At 56.6% G+C, this 20,133-nt stretch overlaps 1 protein-coding gene across 1 annotated transcript in view; it reads right to left on the reverse strand.

Annotated features, from left to right (window-relative positions):
* Positions 1–4,256: 4,256 nt before the first annotated feature.
* IGF2R (insulin like growth factor 2 receptor) overlaps positions 4,257–20,133 on the reverse strand; it is a 95,644-nt gene continuing 79,767 nt past the window's right edge. The window contains exons 38-48 of the mRNA XM_082729508.1: positions 19,216–19,423; positions 18,718–18,864; positions 17,571–17,805; positions 16,622–16,758; positions 14,147–14,261; positions 12,870–13,016; positions 12,143–12,330; positions 10,144–10,330; positions 7,858–8,010; positions 6,783–6,852; positions 4,257–6,102 (exon numbers count right to left, since the gene is read on the reverse strand). Of these exons, the coding sequence (XP_082585634.1) occupies positions 5,686–6,102; positions 6,783–6,852; positions 7,858–8,010; positions 10,144–10,330; positions 12,143–12,330; positions 12,870–13,016; positions 14,147–14,261; positions 16,622–16,758; positions 17,571–17,805; positions 18,718–18,864; positions 19,216–19,423 (2,004 nt within the window). The 3' untranslated portion in view covers positions 4,257–5,685. The remainder of the gene's footprint in view (positions 6,103–6,782; positions 6,853–7,857; positions 8,011–10,143; positions 10,331–12,142; positions 12,331–12,869; positions 13,017–14,146; positions 14,262–16,621; positions 16,759–17,570; positions 17,806–18,717; positions 18,865–19,215; positions 19,424–20,133) is intronic.

Below are 20,133 nucleotides of genomic sequence, written 5' to 3' on the forward strand. Positions count from 1 at the left end.
CCTCCCCGCTCCCCTCGGCCCCATAGCTGTCCCAAGCTCCAGCTCTGGGTTTGTAGTGTCCCTCTCTGTGCTGCCAGGAAGCATGTCCTCTCCTCACAGCCTGCCACCCGCAGTACCTCCTCCCAGACAGCACCTTTCTTTTAAGGGCCTTTAGGGACGGTTCCAGTGCGCGGAGGAGTCTGGAAGCCGCCCGAAATGAGGAAGGAGCATGGGAGCCTCGACTGCGTCATCAAAGGCGTTGGCTTCCTCAGTGACCGCAGGCTCCTCCCTGGGGTCAGGGCCCCTCTGACGATTCTGCTTTCCCCACGCCAAACCCACTGATGCAGGAGGCCATAGAGAGGATGCTGCGCCCCAGGGCTCAGCCAGACGGCCAGATGCAGGAGCCTCCTGTCTCTCAGCGTCCCCCCCCAGTGTCCCCCTCCAGGCACTGGGACCATCCTGACTCAGTGGCACGTGTGTGCCTGGCATGCCCGTGACCATCTTCTTGTCTCCATCTGTCCCACACACATATCGAATGGGAGCCACCTAGCGTATTCCTCCTTACTCTCCTGCCTCCAGAGCCCGGAGGACCGAGTGTTCACGGGTGTGACCAGCCGGCTGGGGTCCCGGAAGCATGGACTGGTCAGCACAGGTGAGTGGGGTTACGAGCCAAGGCCATCTGCTGGACTCCGTTCTCAGCTCTGTTCCCCACTGGGTGCCAGCAGCCCGGTCCCAGAAGCCTGCACCCACGTCTTCAAGGTATCTGAGTCCAAGCCTGGCCCACGAGAACCCGTTTGGCTCTCAGTGACCCAGCCACCCTATTCCCACAAGGGAGCCCGCAAAACCACCCATACATTCATTCATTTATTCTCCACCGGGCACAGAGTCCACTGCAGGTCCTGGGGGGTGGGGGTGGAGCGCAGCCTTGGCCCTGGACCCAGCCACAGGTCCTTCTGGGCCTGATGGCTGCCTGGCCCCTCCAGGAGCACGACAGGGCCTCGGATCCTGGATTATGTAATGAAGCCGTCGGGCCAGGCAGGAAGGTATTATGTCCCAGTCCTGAAGGTCGAAACTCCAGAACCAAGGTAGGATTGCTTCCTTCCCAGGGCAGTGAGGGGAGGGTGTGTTCCAGGCCTCTGTCCCCGGCTTGTGGAAGGTCATCTCCTCCCTGTGTGTTCACATCCTCTTTCTGTGCACATCTGTCTCTCCCCAAGTTTTCCCTTTTTTCCCCCAGTCCTAGTGGATCAGGGTCCACTGACCTCACTTCAACTTGAGGACTTCTGCAAAGACCATCTAAGGTCACATCCTGAGGTGTGAGGGCTTAGCATTCCACACGTGAACTTGGGGGGACACGATTCAACCCCTAACAACATCGACTCGCTGCTCGAATGCGCAGAGAAGAGAAGGGCGTGCCAGTACCCAGAGCCCCCACCACCGTCAGTGCCATGGTCAGCGGCTCGAGACCCGGGCCCAGATGGGGGAGAGGTGTTGCGGGGGCACAAGCGGCAGGGGCTTCTTCAGGGAGAGCAGGTTCCGAGATGGGGCGCAGCTCTTGGGCCCTCCATGTCTATCAGATAGCACCCCCCAGCCCGTTCGCTGTGACCCCCCCGCAAACAACAGAACTGGGGCCCACAGTGACAGCCTTTCTCGGGGGTCTGGCCTCGAGCCACCAGGCTCCCCCAGGGGACACTGACAAACACTCAGAAAGCCTGGCGTCCCATACCCTTTCGTGGAGACTCACTGGCCACATCTTTTATTGTAATTTCAGCCATCCCTCCTTTTAAAGACTCTAGAGGTCTCGCGGCAAGAAAGGCTCTCTAATTAGGAACCTCCAAACTGACTTGGGCACAGGCCCTTTCCAGGTTTTGTAGAACACTGACTAAAATCATACGGAACAAGGGTTCCCTGGGGCACACTTTGGGAAACACCACTCTATGATGACAAAACTTCCTCATTGAAGTATGATTTTGTCCCACCTGAGGTCTCTGTCCCACGCTTCCTGAACAAGAGTGCTAAGGCCACGAGGTGGGGCAGAGCACAACAGGGATCCTCCAGGGGCCGGGCGGGGGAGGGGCGGCCCATGGGGACAGCGGCCTGTCAGGGTGTCAGACCCCAAGCAGGGTGAGAAGGGCAACCTCCTGTGTCAAGGCCATGGAAGTACAAAGAAGACAGAGGAACTCTCTGGGCTGGAATAAACTAAAAAGAGCAACAGAGAAGGAAAAATGTTCCTTGTCCTATTTGTTCAAAATTTCTGTATGTCCTGATCATCTCAAAATTAAAGAAAAAAAAAAATTCTGCAGCCAAAGGTCCCAAGGTTTGCTGGGACGTAGCTCTTGGCTTCTACCAGGGCTTTCTGAGGCACCGCACCGCACGGTGTGTCCAGCTACGCACCCCACACGGCCAGCTCCCCAAAACCGTTTCCTCCAGGACGGTGCTGAGGGCAGCCATCGGGTCACCCCACACAGTGGGGTGCGCACACGGGGGCCCCCGGTTTTGCCTTGTCCAGGGGTGACGACCAACTGTACCATGTGTTCAGTCTAGTTTCACTCTATGCAGCATCAAAATATAATATCTGAAGTAATTCTTCACTGAACTTGGTTTGCAAACTGGTCAGCACACAACAGAGACTAAGATGTAAAAAAAACAGGAGAAACAAGTCACAAGCTTTACTTTGCTCTTTCACTCCATCTTTTTTATTTTTTTGTATTTATCTGACACCGAGAGAGAGGCAGCACAAGCAGGGGGAGCTGAGGCAGAGGGTGAGGGAGAAGCAGGCTCCCCGCTGAGTAGAAAGCCTGAGGTGGGGGGGGCTGATCCCACGATTCTGGGATCATGACCTCAGCCAAAGACAGATGTTTAATGGACTGAGCCCCCCAGGCGCCCCATTTCCCTCCATCTTTAAGAAAAGTCTTTATTTTGGGACGCCTGGGTGGCTCAGTTGGTTAAGCAGCTGCCTTCGGCTCAGGTCATGATCCCAGCGTCCTGGGATCGAGTCCCACATCGGGCTACTTGCTCTGCAGGGAGCCTGCTTCTCCCTCTGACTCTGCCTTCCACTCTGTCTGCCTGTGCTCGCTCTCACTCTCTCTCTCTCTTACAAATAAATAAATAAAATCTTAAAAAAAAAAAAAAAAAAAAAAAGTCTTTATTTAGTTCCTTCCAAGCTGAGAGGCTCTCCAGGGTGTGCAGGGCCACAGGGGCGGCTTGCACAGCCCACCAGGTATTAGCGCACATCCAGTCCTTTCTGCTACAACCCTGCCCTTCCACACTCTCACAGGTCTTTGGCGCAGGTGCACACGGCTCACTGGGACTTTCAGGAGACATCTCGAGTCCCGGCCCACTCCAGCCTTACCTCCTCACCTGCCTGGCTCACGGTCCCCGCCTGAGCCTGGACAGGTGCATGGATAGTCCGGCCGGGCGGCCAGCCCCGCGCCCACAGCACCCAACTTGTGGCTCTCTGCCGGCATCCCTCGCTCACCCCATGCTCCTTGGCCACACGGCAAGGCTAGCTCAAGGGAAAGGCTAACCCCAAGTCATTTAAGTCCACCTGGAGAAGCAAGTCATGTGAGCGCACCTAAGTCATGAATGTTCTTCAGAAGCTGGTGAAGGGGATTTCTTTAAACCTCACCTCATGCACACCGTCTGCCCCCAACACGCTCAGTATTCCCTCGTGACCTGAGCCCCAAAAAGAGACTTAGTTAAGTCCTGCAGGCCCATCCGTGCACTCACATGAAGGACTGCATTATTCCGCAAGATTGTTTTAAATGCCTGGGCGGCAGTCAGCCCTTCTAAAGGGCCCTCATGTGCACTGTGCGATTTAGTGGTTGGCATACAACTGGTTTCGAATGGTTTTAAGTGTTCTAGTGAGAGCAGATTTCCACTGTACCACGGATTTCCTTGACATGCACTTGCCTACACTGTGCTTACCTCTCCCCAACTCTACCTCCCCGCTGCCCTTGGACAGACTCCAACAAAAGGGCGTCAGAAAGTTGGCTCAACGAAATGAAGCACGAGGGCTGTGCACTTACCAAAAAAACCGCTTCTCTGAAAATACCTGCTGTCAGGGCCCATTTTCCTAAAACGACCTATAGCAACAGCTGGCGAGGACGGTGAGGTCGAGAGCCCAGGACGGCGATGGTCAAGGTCCTAAGACAGCGAGCATCGTGCCACCGAAACCCAAACCCAGACCTCTTCGGGAACTTCACAGAACACAAGGGCAGACGTGGCAGTGGGCTCGGCAACATTTCGCCATCGAGGGGGACAAAGCAGTAACACCCGACTAATAATTTATCTTTTATTGAAACTGTTGAATACTTTATATTACAGTAAATTTGATTGAAAAAAAAATGAGGAAAGAAATCAATTTTAAAAAATACACTCATGTTGAAATCAAATTAGCCAGCCAAACCGAGTACAAACCAAGGGTAGCTTGCTTTTCAGTACATGAATACCAGAGTCTATATACAATTCTATAATTCGAGAAAAGTCATTCATTAAACACTTCAAGAAAGGTGCCAACAGCCAGGGAAGGACAGCGCTCCTGCCCTCCCGTCCTGCAGCACTGAGAGGCCGACCCAGCACCCCCAGAGCAGGAATCCCAAGTGCAATGCTAGGGCAAGATGCTAGCCCATCATCAGCTTTCATGCAATTTCCATGAAGTCACGCACTGTGCAAATTAAGGCTTCTTATAGGTCGAATGGTTGATAAACACTTTTTTTTTTTTTTTCTTAAAAAAATAAGCACAGTAAAGGTGGTATCATGAGAACCTGAAGAGGTGAGACCTATATCCCAAATCTGGAAAAAAGTTATTTTCTCTGAAATCTCAACTCCATCCTCACACACACACACAAATAATCAATCTTTGGGTGGGTTGTTTGAATTCACCAGCCGGCGAAAGAAATACTGATACATGTGCCCTGTGCACCTAGGATCGAGGATGTCATGCAAAAAGCTGCAGCCGTTACTGACGAAAGGCAGAGAACAGGCGAACCCTCCCAAGCCTAGGCACTCGGGGAGCCCCGCACGCGTGTGTGCCCGCACGTGTGCGTTCCCCTCAGAATCAGGAAGCAAAAAGGAAGGACAGGATGGAGCATTCTAACTTAGAGGCTACATTATTGACCAGCTCAAAATCTCCTACAGAACCTTCCTAGCACACCGACAGCTCCTCCTCCGGACAGCGGACGAACCACGACGGTATCCCAGCCGGCAGGAAAAAGACTGTTGGGTTGGTTTTTTTTCTTTTGGTTTTTTTTTTCTTTTTTTTCTTTTTTCTTTTTTTTTTTTTCTTTTTTGCAAACCTGAGTAATTGTCAAAGTCAATAAATAGGAGGAGAGAATTAAATGCTAAAATATAATGGTCAAAACCCTACAGGGCCTAAAGCAGCAAGGGTTTTTCTCAAATACACAGCCCTCGGTTCCAAGACGCGTGTGGCCCGGGCACATAATATGACGTGCACGGTTGCCATGCTTTTATGTGAGGGCTGGGGACAAAACCCAGGGCCCCAGCTCTGCCCCCAGTGACAGGAGCAGAGCCTTGTTCCAAGGACTGTAAACCTGACCTCCTCACTCTCTCCCCCATCACAAAAACTCTTCCCTTTTGAAACAGTTTTTGTTAAAGGCAAAAATGACAGAAGCATCATCGAGCTGAAGTCTTATTTGGTTGGAGGTGCCTGGCGACGCCGGACCCACGTCTCCTGGAGGCCCCAGGAGACTAGATGTGTAGGAGGTCCTCGTCACTGTCATCATGGAAGGACGCCAGGCTGCCGGAATTCAAGGTCTTGGGCGGCGCGGGCCTGGCCTTCCCTCTGCGGGCCCGGTCCCCTCTCGCCGGCACCCCAGCACCCTCTGCGCTCTCCCGAAGCCCACTCCTCTGCGGGACTCTCCCCTGCGGCACACCCGCGGCCCCAGTCCCTCTGCCCGAGTGCACCTTCACCTCCGGGATGGTCAGAACCTCATCCTCACTGTCCTGCTCGTCCCCATGCAGGGAGGTAAGGGCTTCGGCCTTCACAGACTTCGTGGTAATGTGGCCGTTTTCCTGTCCTTCCTTCCCGGGCCTCGGGGTCGGCACCTGGATCTCTTCCATCAACCACTCCGTTTCATTCTCATCCGCCTCCTCCTCCTTGTTCACCTGCCAGAGACAAAGCAGGACCCTGGAGCCCAGCTGAGGCCCCGCTGCGTTCTGTTCCTCTGTGGCCCTCCCTTCCACGACCTACCCCGGAGTCGGGGACCCCCCTCCTCTGCCCACTGCAGTTCCCACATTCCCAGGCTCCCCACGAGGAGAGGAAGGGAGGGCCGGCGACTGTCGGCTCCTGCTGAGACCCCACCGAGGCAGACAGCTTCGCCAAGGGCAGGAAAGCGGCCTCTACCCAAGCCAGGTGTCGGCGGGGGTGGGGGGAATGGACGGGCGGGGCCGAGCCCGAAGAGAAGCCACAGGAGGGACACGACTGGGTCTGAGATCAGCCTTTTAGGAAGCGGACTGGTAGGCGTATCACGAGCCACGAGCCTTCAGCCAAATAACGCCCGTCTGGGGAGTCATCTGAAAGCATCCATCCAAATGGCAGATGGCACAGAAATTTTCACTGTTTTTTTTTATTTTTTTTAAATAACCAACAAAGCAGAAGCAACTGAAGCTGTAACCACAATGAGAAAAAATTGAAGGAAAAAAAAACAAATAAGGGGTTTGGGTTAAAAACAACAGATGATGTTTTCCCTCTCGTAGGACAACCGACGATGAAGGCATTTTCCTTGTCACGGACTGAGGTCAGCACCGCCGGCCGGCTGCACACGCGGGGGAAGGCGGGACGTTACCTTCGAGTACTTGTAGGACACGTTGGCGCTCCTCCGGCAGCAGCCGGTCAGCCTGCTCACCACCAGCTCCCTGCAGGGCAAGCACAGTCGCTGCAGGGAGGAAGCAGCAGGGCCAGAGCCCCACTGCCCCGGCCCCGGCCCCTCACGCGCCCGACAGAGAAGCCGGCAGCCGGTGGGGACACAGCCCTCCACGGCACAGGCCCACTTAGCCCACAGCAGTGGGGCCATAACCCAGTTCGGTGAAAAGAATACTCTGGAATTGGACAGAAGTAGATCTGAACCCTGCTCTACCTCCTAGTGGTCTAGCAAGGGCAAGTTAGCTAATATTTGTGCTTTTCCGCTGACCCGTGTTGACTATGAAAAGGCCACCCCGGGCCGCAGTGAGATTCTGTGTGCCAAACGACTAACCCGAGACCAGCTCATACCCAGCCCTCTGCCCTGACTCTGTTCCCCGGCCAGCCTCTCCGGGGTGAGACGGCTGCACTCAGGACTCCGGACGCCAGCCCTCGCTTGCAGGGGATGGTCACGCCACAGGGCTCTGGGCTTCACCCGTGCACGCCACGGCCATCTCCCAGGTGGACAGCCACACGCGGGATAAGCCCTTTTACCCAGGGAAGGTGAGCCAAGAGGATGGCATGGCACATGGCGCGCATCTCACAAATGCTCACTCTGGCAAGGGGAGGAGGAGGAGGAAGACAGGACGGCGGGCTCAGCGGAGCAGGACACAGTGCGCTCGTCAAAGGTGGTCATCTTCCATCTATCTCTGGACACAACCAGAGACCAACATCCTAGAAACCGGCGGGCCTGGCTGAGCGCCCCAAGCACCTGCTCCGTGAAGGGAGCACCAGAGCCCGACTCAGATGCCTGGGACCGGCTCCACGGAGTCGGGCTTCACGGCGCCGGTCACACCGAACGCCTTGTCACAGGAATGGAGCCATTTATGAAATAAAACTTCAGAGACAGCATCCACGGTGTCAACACACACACACGCGCACACACACACACACACACACACACACACAGAGTCCCAGATCCCAGGACAGTCCCTCACCCTGCACCGCCTCCCTCTCCTCACCTCCGTTCCTTCTTGTAAAGCAGCAGCGCCAGCAGGCAGCCCGTGAGCGCCACCAGCAGCAGGCTGAGGACCGCGCCGACGGCCTGGCTCCGCTCCGACAGCCCCTTGTGCTCCGGCGTGGCCTCGCCCGCACCGTCACCATCGAGGCCCACCCTGAAAGGAAGCCACGTCACTTGGGGGCGTGCCACCCCAGCGGCCACCCTCGCGGTCCCCCAACCAGGATGCAGACAGCAGCAGTGACAGAGTCCCTGGACATGGAGGTTAGACAGGAGTCCAGCACACGGGTGGACGGCGCTGCCTGGCCCTCGGCGCGCGGCGGCGACAGAGGACCGCAGCCGGAGTCCTGACTCCTCCCACCAGACAACTGTCAGGGCACAGAGGCACCTGTGAGGGGGACGAGCGGGACGAGGGTCCCCAGTGGTCTCCCAGGACCCGCGACCCTCCTCTCTGGGGACAAACAGTGGCCGCCTGCTGTCCGAAGGCCTCTCCCTCCCTGCACCTTGTCTGGGGACGTAGTGTCTGCACCACGGGGGTGGAGGGTCCCCCCCAGGACAGCACGGGGCGCGGCACCATCTATCCAGGCTGCTCGTCCCGGGAGACAGGGCTAGGGACGAACACGCCTGCTACTCCACCAGCTAAGATTGGTCCAGGACCTTAACCAAGGAAAGTCGTAAAAATTCACTAACAGAACACCAGCAGCACCAGGACGGACTTCCCTTTCTGTTCAGAGAACCAGGCGTCTGTGGACGGACCTGACACTCCTGGTCCCGTGGGCACTCATGGCAGCGACAGAACGAACCCCTGGTGGCAATTCTTGCCCCCACCTCCCCCCCCCCACCCCACCAAGAAGGCAGAGAGGAACGTGACAGGACCCTCTGGGCTGCTCAGGAGCAGTGCAGTGAACTGGTGGCTACAGATGCTACAGACTCAGAAAACCACTCGTTCGAGCTGGGTCAGAGGGCAGCCGACGGCCCGACTATGTACGTATAACCATGCCGATCAGGGTTCGGCCGGAGCCAAGTCAGCTAATGCCCATCCACGAGGAGGAGGAGCGCCGTGTTCCCCTTCCCCATCTGCTTGGGCGGGGAGAGCCCCACGGCCGCAGCGGTGCTCTGGCGGGAGAGGCGCTCGGCCTCACTCGCTTCCAAGTGTGCCCTCGCTTCCACTTCCGGGCGCGCCGGGGAGCCCGGAATTACTCGGAAGTGTGCTTCAGTGTCCCAGTGTGTCTCTATTTTTTCAGTTAATTTCTCGTTACTGGGTCTTAACTGCCCGGTGTTGTTTACACAACACTGACATTTAGAAATTCGCTGACGCTGGCCTCACATCCACGTTCCTGGAAAACGCAGGACAAAGCGGACGCTTTCAAAAGCAAAAGCTGACTGGAGGTCAGACAGAGGGGGTCTGGGACCCCCCCACTGTCCCTAGCTCCGGATGCAGAGAAAACCTCCTCCAGGACACAAAGCACACAGCTACTAGGCAAGAACCTTCCTTCCTGATCTTACTCTCAGCACAGAGAACAGCAGCTCCTGAGAGAAGCTGACACGGATGAAAGAGGGAGAAAACAAATCCAAGAGGAAAGCACCGTGTAACAGCACGTCTACGCGAGGGCCTCTCAACGTGGCCGTGGACCGGGCGGAGGAACAAAGGCCATGGGGCCGAGAAGAGGGGGGGGTTCCCCGAGGCCGCACAGAAGCCCCGGCCGCCCTTCCCCCACTGGGAGTCCTCAGCACCCAAACGCGCACTCCCACGAAAACTCGGCATACGGCCGATTTTCAAAATCTGTGGAACAAGTTCTCATTCCTTCAAACACAGACAATACTTTGTTCAAGCTAAAGGAACATTTACCCCACGACAATCTGCACTAGAGCAGACAGAAAAACGTGCCGGGAACACAGAGGAGCCACAGCGGCCGCCTCCCGCGAGCCAGTGAGGAGAACTGTCGGCCGGGGCAGGCCGGAAAGAGCGAGGGGGCTGCGGCCTCGTGTGTGCTTGTAGGCGCATGCTGACGCACTGGGAGGGGCAGACGGTGGCTCTGCGGGTGTGGGGGGACCAGGAAGGACAAGACCTGGAGAGCCGCTGAAGCGGGGTCCTGGCTACGTGGGTCTGCCTCTCTGGTTCTCAGACATGCCAGAATATTCCCACAGGACAGCGCTGGGGCAGAGAACTCACACCAACAGATGCTCGAGCTGCATTCTGAGTGAGCCAGCTGGGGTCCAGCTAGGACATGCACGTCCCAAGGGCAAAGTGACCAAGGAGGCCCCCGCCATGCCAGGACAGCGTACTCACCCGAGAGGACACACAGCAGAGGTGTACCAGGAGAAGAGGTACTGGCAGTCGGCGGTCTCGTGGCTGAACTCGGGGATTCCATCCTTCACCAAAGGGTCACAGTGGAAGAAGATGGTGGAAGACACAGACTTCGTCTTATCCTTCCCACACTTCGAGGACGAGGCGAACACCACATCTAGATCACCATCTGTCAAAAAGGAAGACAAAACACAGGCAACGTTATCATCAATATTTCAATAAAGGCCCAACTTCACCTTTCCACGGTCTGTAAAAAGTTTGTATGGACTTCAAATCCGAGATAAAGGTCCTTCTTCAAGAGTCCCACATGTGCGCTTTCTCACAGGCTTCCTGACACACGTTACGGAGCCCCTGCCTCTCGTCAGGAAGCAGGAAAGACTTGAACCTTGCTCCAGAAGAGGTCAGGCTCTGTCCTCAGCTAACAGCGGGATTCAGAACAGGGGCTGGCCACGAGGGATCAGCACTTCTGGAGATGGAAATGGACCCAGGGGACAACCCGCCAGCCAACCCACCGAACAAGCCTCCACACGGAGCCCGGGACACTGGGGGACCGGTGAGCGTCCCTGGTTGGGGAGAGTCCACGCACACTGCCACACACCAGTGCTGGGAACAGAACCCATCCTCTGGCCACAGCGGGAGGACGATGGAAGCATCCGGCTCCCTTCCGGACGCTACCCTAGATGCCTCCTCCCGTGGCCAGTTTCCATCCTTAACCGTGACTGTAACAGGTCAAATGAGTCCTGAGTCCTGCAGATGCTCAAACCTCAGGGCAGTGACGGAAGCGCCCCGAAACCCGCAGCTGGTGTCAGAAGGGAGCGAGCCACGGGCGGACGCTGCCCTCTCCGAAGTCTGCTGGTGGCTCGACGTGCACAGTCCGCCACTGCTATGGGGCCAGGGCGTTTAGTGTGCGAGGCAGCCACGTCCGTGAATGGAAAGGGACCTGGAGCTCCAGGTTCGGTGGGCCGGGCTCGGGAAGGCCCCATGAGTTCGTGCTCATAACCGGCTGAGGCATGACCTGAACGGACCGCCCCACAAGGACGGCACGTGAGCGCACGTCCCCACGCTGACGGGCAGCCGATGGCAGCTCCGAATCGCAGCAAGATGGGGCTCCAGGCTTCCTACTCTGGCCCTACTCGGGAAGAGACTGAAGCTGCATTTCTTCATGAAATGCAAAAGGTGGTCTTAAAACTAAACAGACTTTCTAGCATTGGTAAACACTGAAAGTGCAAAGGTCTGAAAGGGGTTTTAGGAACGATGAATAAATAAATGCCCGTGCAGACATGACCCAAGTTAATCAAACTCAGAATTACTGGAAAGGAACAGAGAACCCGGGAGTTTACTCCATGATGCGAAATCAAGACAGCGCATCAGGCTGACCTAGCGGGTCTGTCTGCTGGGCCTGCAGGGCAAGGCCACGTGCAGGGACAGTGGCACTCAGCGTCTGTGTGTGAGCACACGGATGTCTGGGCTCCTACCACTCGGGGAGCAGCTGCTTCTCCTCTCGGGGAATCTCTTAGGAGCTTTTTTTACAACAGAGCCAGCTGGGTTTTTAAACACACTTAACTTTGTAAAGAGTGTCTCCCCTTTCTCTTCACCCTTTTGACAGATGTAACACGTCTCACTCTTCCGTAGTAACATCTGAAGTTGCCCAGTAAAGAAGCAACACGACAAAGCCAAACTGAAGGCAATTCTTGGACACACACACTTTATCTTCTGCCTTCACCCCACCTCACAACCTTGGCTTGAGACCAAGTTTTTGGTTTTCAGGCGCTTATCTATGAACTGGGGTGACTTTTTCCTAGAGCGAAATGCTCATCTTACATGTATTTTTGAATCGTTCTGACGACTGCATAGCAGGACACAGACTCAGACCAGGCTTCTGCTTTCAAACTGGGGATTTCAACGGAAGGGAGTGTCTTCATGAAATTCTTAAAGTCCCTCTGAAGAAGCTGAACATGGAACACTGATGGAAAGCAATTACCTTGAATGTAGTATTTGGTTTTGTCGGAAGTTCCAACTTTCCTACTGAAGTGCTGGTCGTTTGGTTTAACCTGGCATATGTTGGCGCCCGAGCACGCGGGATTTCTGGAGCTTGTGATGGAGGAAAGCTGGATTTCATACAGGTACTTGTCCCCATTTGTTCTCATGTCCCCAGAGGCACTGAAGAGCCTGAAGAGAAAAAAGGATGGCAGTGACTCCAGTCCCTCCAGAAACCCACTCCTGATAGACCCAAACAGCCGGGCCCAAGTGCAGGGCTGGAGGCCACGGCCCTTCCCGAGGTCGGCCGGCCTAGGAGCCTGTGAAGACAGCCGAGGGCGCCAGCTTCCACCCCATCTTCTTCCTGCCTTCCAGCCTGTGCTCTGAGCAGCAGCCCGCACTGTGCCCACCTCAGCCCGCCCGGGCACGGCCAGCAGCTGTGGCCTGTCCCTGAGGTCAGGTGGCCAACCCCTGGGATTATCAGGAGGGGAGGAGAAGGAGGAGCGACTTTATTTTTATTCTTGCTAGAGTTCACCATCTTTGGTGTTAAAACTTAATAGTTGAGTAATGCTTTCCCTTGGCTGAAGCAAAATACGACAGCTACCTAGGAACAGTAACCAACACACACTGCCGATTTTCCCTGCAGCTCCCCCCGCCACGGGGGAAAGATCTACACTGCTGGTTTGATTCTGAATACACTCCAGCGCGCCAAAGGAAAATGTTCCACTTACTTAAAATAAATATCTCCGAGGCTGACGCTCTGGCCGTTTACAGGGTTGGTGATGGTGCCGTTCACCATCTGCACCTCCTGGGGCTTCACGGCGCAGGCGGCCCGAGAGTCCCAGCGGAAGTAGTAAGTGCAGCTGTCGATGTCGAACCTGGGGAGCGAGCGAGGACGGCGGTCACGCCCAGCCACACTGCGCGCAGCCGCGGCCACACGCAGCTGCTCGCGCCTGCAAGACTGGCTTCCAGGGCTCCAAGCGGTCCTGAGCCCGGGTCCCCACGGACGCCCCCCACCCTCCCCCGTCCCCATAGTAGGCACCGGCCGCTCTGGGCTGGAATGGCTATTTACCGACTTTTCTCAAGAGCATAATCGGGAAGGGGAGGACCCAGTACATCGGCAATGTGGAAAAGTAAGCAACTGTGTAACAGTTTTGTTTTGTTTTATTAAGAAACAGCGTGGCACCATGCCTGGGTGGCTCAGTTGGTTAAGCATCAGCCTTCGCTCCGTTGGGGTCCTGGGATGGAGCCCCCTGTCAGGCTCTCTGCTCAGCGGGGAGCCTGCTTCTCCCTGCCCCCATCCCATTCTCTCTCAGATAAATAAATATTTAAAAAAAAAAAAAGAAAGAAAGAAAGAAAGAAAGGAAAAGAAACAGTGCAACATCTGAGAGTTGGAAAAACTTGCTCTCAAAGTTTTGAACTTTATTTTACAAGCTTTTCTGACTCCTACATTGATTGAAATCCTAGGACAATTCCCAGGTCTCCCCCGAAATTCCAGCCCAGCTTCTAAAAGAATCATTGGGAAACAGCAGCTCGTATGCTCCCTCTGTTGGCCAAACTGTTCCTAGCACTAGACGCACAGTTGCCTGGAAAATTCTCAGGTGATCCAAGAGCACCCCAGGTACCAGCCCCACCTGCATAGGGGTCTCAGGCCACTTTAACAGCTGGCCTGGGCAGCACCAACTGCTGCTCCTTTGGTTCTACAACGATACTGAAGGCAGAGGCCAGCGAGACATCACTTTACAAGTCGCTTTGGTCAAGTGACCCTGTGTCCCCACCCCTTTTCCAGGAAACCCCTCTCTGCGCAGAGCAGCCCCATCAGGACAATTAACAGCCCCAGCCCCCTCCCCAGGCCCCAAGTCTCAGTGGCTGCACAAACACCCTCTCCCTGCGCACACGACTGCACCCCCACATGCCCACACGCCCACAAGTGAAAACCAGGACTGAGATGGGGTGAGCTCTCAGGCCACTCTCTCCTCAGCTCCCCCTGCAGGCCCGACCCTCTCACCTCATGAACGACGGTCTGCCCACGGTCTTCGCACAGGTCAGCTCTATGACGGCAGATGCCGTCTTATTCTCCCCACACTGATAACCTTTCGAGTAAGTTACAATGACTTTCTCATCTGAAACATACAAAGGATAGAAGTGACGTTATTTCTGGTTATAAAAAGCTTCGGTGTCTGAAATCAGCATCTATGTTAAAGGCCAAGACAGAACAAATGTTTGGCTCTCTCACAACTTGTAAGTCTGCACTCTTGGGTTCGGAGCACAGCCCAGCTGGGTGACCGCTCTGGGTCCGCACCACACCTGGCAGGGCTGGGAAGACCTGGGCTCACACCCCTTCCCCTCCCGTGCGCTCGCAGCCCGACTCTGGCCTGTTGAGCACGTCTCCCGCCTGCCTGAGAGGAACACGGCCCGAAGTGTCTGCCATGTGCCCAGCACGGTGGGCGCATAGAGAAGAGCCCCGCTGCTCCGGTTCTGTAGGATTCTAGGGTCGTTGCAGATGCTTTTCCAACACACCCCCACCCCCGGGGAACCCTGAGAGTCACAGGCCAGGGGCTAGATCTCCCAACTACAAAGAGAAAATCCAGAAACAGAACAGCTCTGGTTTTCTCGGGCATCCTGGCTCCGTGTCCAACTCTCCCACTTCTGAAAACACCACAGACGAGAGACCGCGGACACCTGACGTGTGGGGGTCCATAAGGCAAAAGACCCTGCGTGGCTGCCAAGTCAATGGTGCTGCTGCTTCCAGCTACTGTGGGGGGCTACCCGGAGCCGTCTGGGGGTGCGTGAGCCCAGCCTGGCTCAGGGGCACAGGGCGGGGGCCTGGGAAGCAGGGCACACCCCGCAGCCCCTGACTCTCACACCTCTGAGACACGGGTGGTAGGGGAAACACGGGCCTTGGTACCAGCTTCCCACCTATTCTTCCTGGGACACAGGCCAAGACACAGGACACTGCTCAGCCAAAGGCCCAGGCCCTTAGCCTTGCCCAAATTCAAAGCTGTACTGGATGAATTAAATATCAGGCTCCTGTGCAAAATTTTGAAAGTTCTACTGCTTTAAAGAGAAATCCTTAAACTGCTGGAGCACAGGAACCAAAGCAATGCAGCTCTTACCGTGGACACCCTACACTCCTCGGCCATCAGCTCGACCTTCCCCAGCTCATTGCCCAACCTGGGGCACGGACTCTAACCCCGAGCCCACCCCCACAGTGCTGTGAGGACTGCTCAGCAGAGAGCAGAGCTGCAGATAAGGGTGACTTCCTGGAACAAAGAGTCCCTCTCTCCAACCCACATGGCTGCGGCCCTTCCCGGGCATTGAGCCCCTGGGCTCTGTCCTTGCACAGCCGTCCTGTGAGGGCCACGGAGTAAGGCCCCTGGTGTGACGGGGACTAGGCGATCCCTGCAGGCCAAACCTTCCTTGAGGCCTTCACTCTGCAAACCTTTTCCAGCTGGCTATGGGAAGTCGGGGAAGGGCTGATCCAGTGTCCATACACAACCACGAGAGCAACGGGGGGCCACCCTCGACCCTCGTCGTAAGCCGTGTGGGCAACAGCAGTGAGCGGCGTGCTGGGAGGGCCACTCCGGGCAACGGGACCGACAAGCGGCTCCGCCACGGGGACGGTGCCTCCCTCAGAATTCCTTGTCTCCCCTCCAACAGTTCGAGCAGATTCCAGTCTTGACAATGCGGGACCCCATTCTGCTCCAACAAGGTAAGAGCGTTTTTCTTTATTGGTCCCCCGAACACACCCCAGATGTTCCTAAGAAAGATCTGCCTTTTAAATAATGAAAGACTGGGGTGCCTCGGTGACTCGGTCCGGTTGTCTGACTCTAAATTTCAGTTCAGGTCATGATCTCAGGGGCGTGAGATCAAGCCCTGTGTTGGGCGCTGCACTGGGCATGAAGCCCGCTAAAGATGTTCTCTCTGCTTCTCCCTCTGCCCATCCCCGCCACACTCACTCTCATGTGTGTGCTCACTCGCTCTCTCTCAATTAAATAACGAAAGAATCTTCCACTCAACAACTAACGGCAAAATGAGTTCTTTACTAACACTGTTAAAAAGAGCTTCGGTATTTCCTAAATTGTTAAGACGCTACAAAAATGTACCTCTGAATTATGTTTACCAAGTTCTTGCGTAACGGTTCAGCCTTTCCGACTCCATGCTGGAGCGCGTTACGCTCGAGCCCGAGCTAGAGCCAGGAGCCAGAGGAACCTCAGCCACTGTGACCCTCTCGGGGTAGTTCCCCAGACAGGTGACCCCTCTGCACACACCTGCTAGGACCTGCCACCTCTAGCAATACAAAGTGTACTTACTCTAATGTTCAAGAATTAACAAAATGCTTGAGAAACAGTCGTTGGGAATGGTATGCGGCGGTTTAAACTGAAGCCGGTGCTGACCCTCCTGGCCATAGGAGGATGCTCTCAGCTTCCCAACTCCGAAGCAACACCTATAGTCACGCACCACAAAGGACCCAGGGCCTTACCTAAGACGTCCAGCTTCTGGGTGTGAACGAGCCCCAAGACCTGGACAACACCAGATGCACTCTTTTTGCAAATGCTGGCTCTGTCAGAGCAGTCGAGAGGCCCTTTATATATTTTCTGACAGAGGTTTATGTAGTACCTGTGGAAGAACACAGAGATGGGGGAGGGGCTGCAAGGTCAGTCCGCCCTGCGAACGGGGTTGCAGCTCTGGCCATCACTTTCCCAAACAGGAACTGTTCTGATAACCAAGCATGCCACGCCCACTCCGCACGCAACACCGAAACAGACTCCCAAGGAAGGTCCCGGAGTAGTTGGTTACTAAAGAAGGCAGCATGTCACCCAGGCGGGTTGGGTGAACCCGGAGGCCGTGTGGTTTAGAAGGGCTTGAGCTGGGACCCGCAGCGCTCCAGTGCGAGCGAGCTGCTGACCTTAGGACCGAAGTCCTCCAAGCCCATGCCTGTGCCCCACTCTGAGGACTCCTGATCCGAGGGCCCCTGGCGGAGTCACGGAGTGGCCACCACGGCCCCACGAGCCTCAGACCCGCACAGCCTATGTGGTCCGTGCCCAAGAGGGGAAAAAGTCAACGTCCCCGCCAACACCCAGCAACAGACAGGAGCCCCTCGCGAGCTCGACGCTCCTCAGGACGGACTCTGTCACACACAGAGATGGGGGAGGGGCTGCAAGGTCAGTCCGCCCTGCGAACGGGGTTGCAGCTCTGGCCATCACTTTCCCAAACAGGAACTGTTCTGATAACAGCTTCCGGTTCCAATGGTCCCTCTCCGGCCACCTCCGCCTTCACACCCAGCTCTGGGCACCCGGCCCGGCCGGCACTGGACCGGGGCTCTCAAGCCACCGTGGGCACCGGGTTTACATGGCACCCCAGCTCTGCAGGGACACAGAAGCGGGCCACCAAGAGCCCGCCACAGTCAGGCCATGGTGGCAGGTACTCACGAGACTCCTTCGTGGACAAAGAACCAAGAGCCGGTGAGCGAGGACAGCAGCCGCAAGTCGTAGGTTTTGTGCTTCTGGATGAATTTGCACTCCATCTTCTTTGGAGGACAGACGACTTTTGTTTTCCACTCAAATGTCACCTCACAGCCACGAACTTCACTGAAGACCTGCGGCCTGCCGATATCCGCGTCCTCGTCACACCTGAAGATGATCGCGGACATCCGGTGGCTGTTTGCTGGGGAGCAGCGCAGGGAAGAGTCAGGTCGCAGCCCGGTCCCCCGCCAGCTCCCCTACCCAAGCTCGGCTGTCTCATTCACACCCCCTGACCCGAAACAGACCAAGGCCCCTCAGGGCCCTGTGTCTGTCTCCTCCTGGGTTTCTGAATGGCCCCACGGCAATGGCTCAGTCCCTCGTGGACGGCTATTCACCATCTGGTCACAGTGAACGAGGACAGGAAGCAGAGCCACAGTAAGGTCCCTGTGGTTACCTAAAACGCCGAGCGCCATCCAACAGCCCAGGAGCACTGCCATCATCAGCCTCAAAGCAGAACTACAGTAGCCCCCGGACGTTTAACACTTAGAATTTCTTTAACTCCTCTTGCTCCCTGATTGTTCACAAGAATTAAATAGTCTTTTGTGTATTTCCTCATCATGTTCCTGGAGCAGTCACATCCATTTGTGCCACACGTGAGCAGGACTGGCTCACAGCCCTGGTCTCCAAGTGTCTCCGAAGGGCACGCAGCCCGGCTCGGCCCAGAACCCTGGCCCGGGCCCACCACACAGCAGGGAGTCGGCCCACGAGCCTGCCCCCAGTCCTGCCGACGCCCGTGCCGCCCCGCAGCCCCATGACCGGGACTCGGCAGCGCCACGCTATGAGGACATATACCGCCTGAGTTACAGGACCGGCCCTGGTGGCCCCCGGCCTCGGCCTCTCAGCCCCGCCCTACTTCAGTTTCCGTGACAGTCACGTACCACATCCCATCGAGCTAACCGAGATGCCCTTTCTCTACGGAAAACAAGCCTGACATGGAAAAACGACACGCGGCAGAGTTAACCCAGACATCCACGCAGGTCTGAGCGCGAAGCCAGCGTGCGGAGGACACCGGCCAAGCGGCAGCCCGAGCCCAGACGCGCGCCCCGCTACGTACAGTGTCTGCAGAAGCCCCACTCGTGGTCTCTGTCGTAGTTAGCGGTGGTGGAGCACCAAAGCCTCGCCCTGCCCTCCAGAACACACTCCTCGTAGCTCTTCCCATTGAATATGAAGGGGAACACACAGGGGTCACCTTCCTCAGTTTCTGGAAGAAAGAAGAACGTCTATGTAACCCTGATGACCTGCACAACCCCGGCCGTGCTTTCCCTGCTGGGCACGTCACCTAGGAAGGCTCAAAAGGATTCCATCCGGAAGCCACCAGCCTAAGCCAACATCTAGACGCCGGCCCGTGTCACGACGTGACTAGCAGCTCCCAGGCCAGGACGTGTCGAGGCCCGAACACACACTCAGGGCTGCGTGGACGGAACGCTGCGGGGCCCAAGCCCAGCGTCCGCATTCACGGCACCCACAGCTCCATGCCCCCGTCTCCTCCTGTGGCCGGGTCTAACACCACACTCACCGGGAACATAAAACGCAACTTGTTCCCAAGATTTACCTGGAGGACAATTATCTCCATTGGCATAACTTAAGATGACAGCTTCATCCTGGTGCCTGTAGTCCAGCCTCATGGATGCCAGCCGTCCAAAAGACGCCCCCTTGCTTCCAGAAAGCAGGCAGACACCTCCGTCCTTGCAGCCTCCTTCATCCAGGCCCGCCGCCGCGGTGCACACCCCGATACTGTAGGTGCGGGAGTCTCGAGTCACCTGGACAGACAACAGCACACGCAGTCGTCAGTGGGTCTCGCCATGGAGGAGAGCCGTCACGGCAGGGAGGTACGTTCCTGCCGGAAAGCAGGGGCCACCTCGGGGCTGCACACGGGTGTCTCGGTGGGCCCTTCCTACTCTCCAATCCTGACCTTCCTCCAGAGGGCACTGTCTTGCGCACCATCAGGGCATTTCCCTCCGGCCACTGGAGGGATAGGCACCTCCGTCCGCCACAATCCCAGCCTTCTTCACCCTCCCAGCCCCTAGGAGCCGCAGCACACACTGCTGGCTGGCCTTGACAGCCAGGCCTCAGCCCGGGCTCCCCACCTGTTAACACGGGGTGCTGAGGACCGAGCTGATGACCAGAGAGCACACACAGCATAGGTGAGCACGCGGCGAGCCTTCCGCACTGGCCCCGCCCTCGGCTCACACCTGCACACCTGTGCGAGCTCTCCATCACAGGAGCCAGGGTCCGAGCATCGGGGCTCACTACTCACTAGCTACCGTGCCCCGGGAGGTGCCGGTGTCTGGTGGGCATGGTCCAAGGTGCATAACCCAGTAACATCTCGATCACAGGCCCCAAGGCGAAGGAGCCTCCAACACCAGTAACTCAAGATGCCCATGGCCTCACCGATACCACAAACAGTCCCAGACACACAAGCCAGATAGATAAGCGCCCTAGCCGCATCTCAGGGGAGGGGACGGCCGAG

This window comes from Mustela nivalis, assembly GCF_964662115.1.
Source record: "Mustela nivalis genome assembly, chromosome: 5".
Taxonomy (NCBI): domain Eukaryota; kingdom Metazoa; phylum Chordata; class Mammalia; order Carnivora; family Mustelidae; genus Mustela; species Mustela nivalis.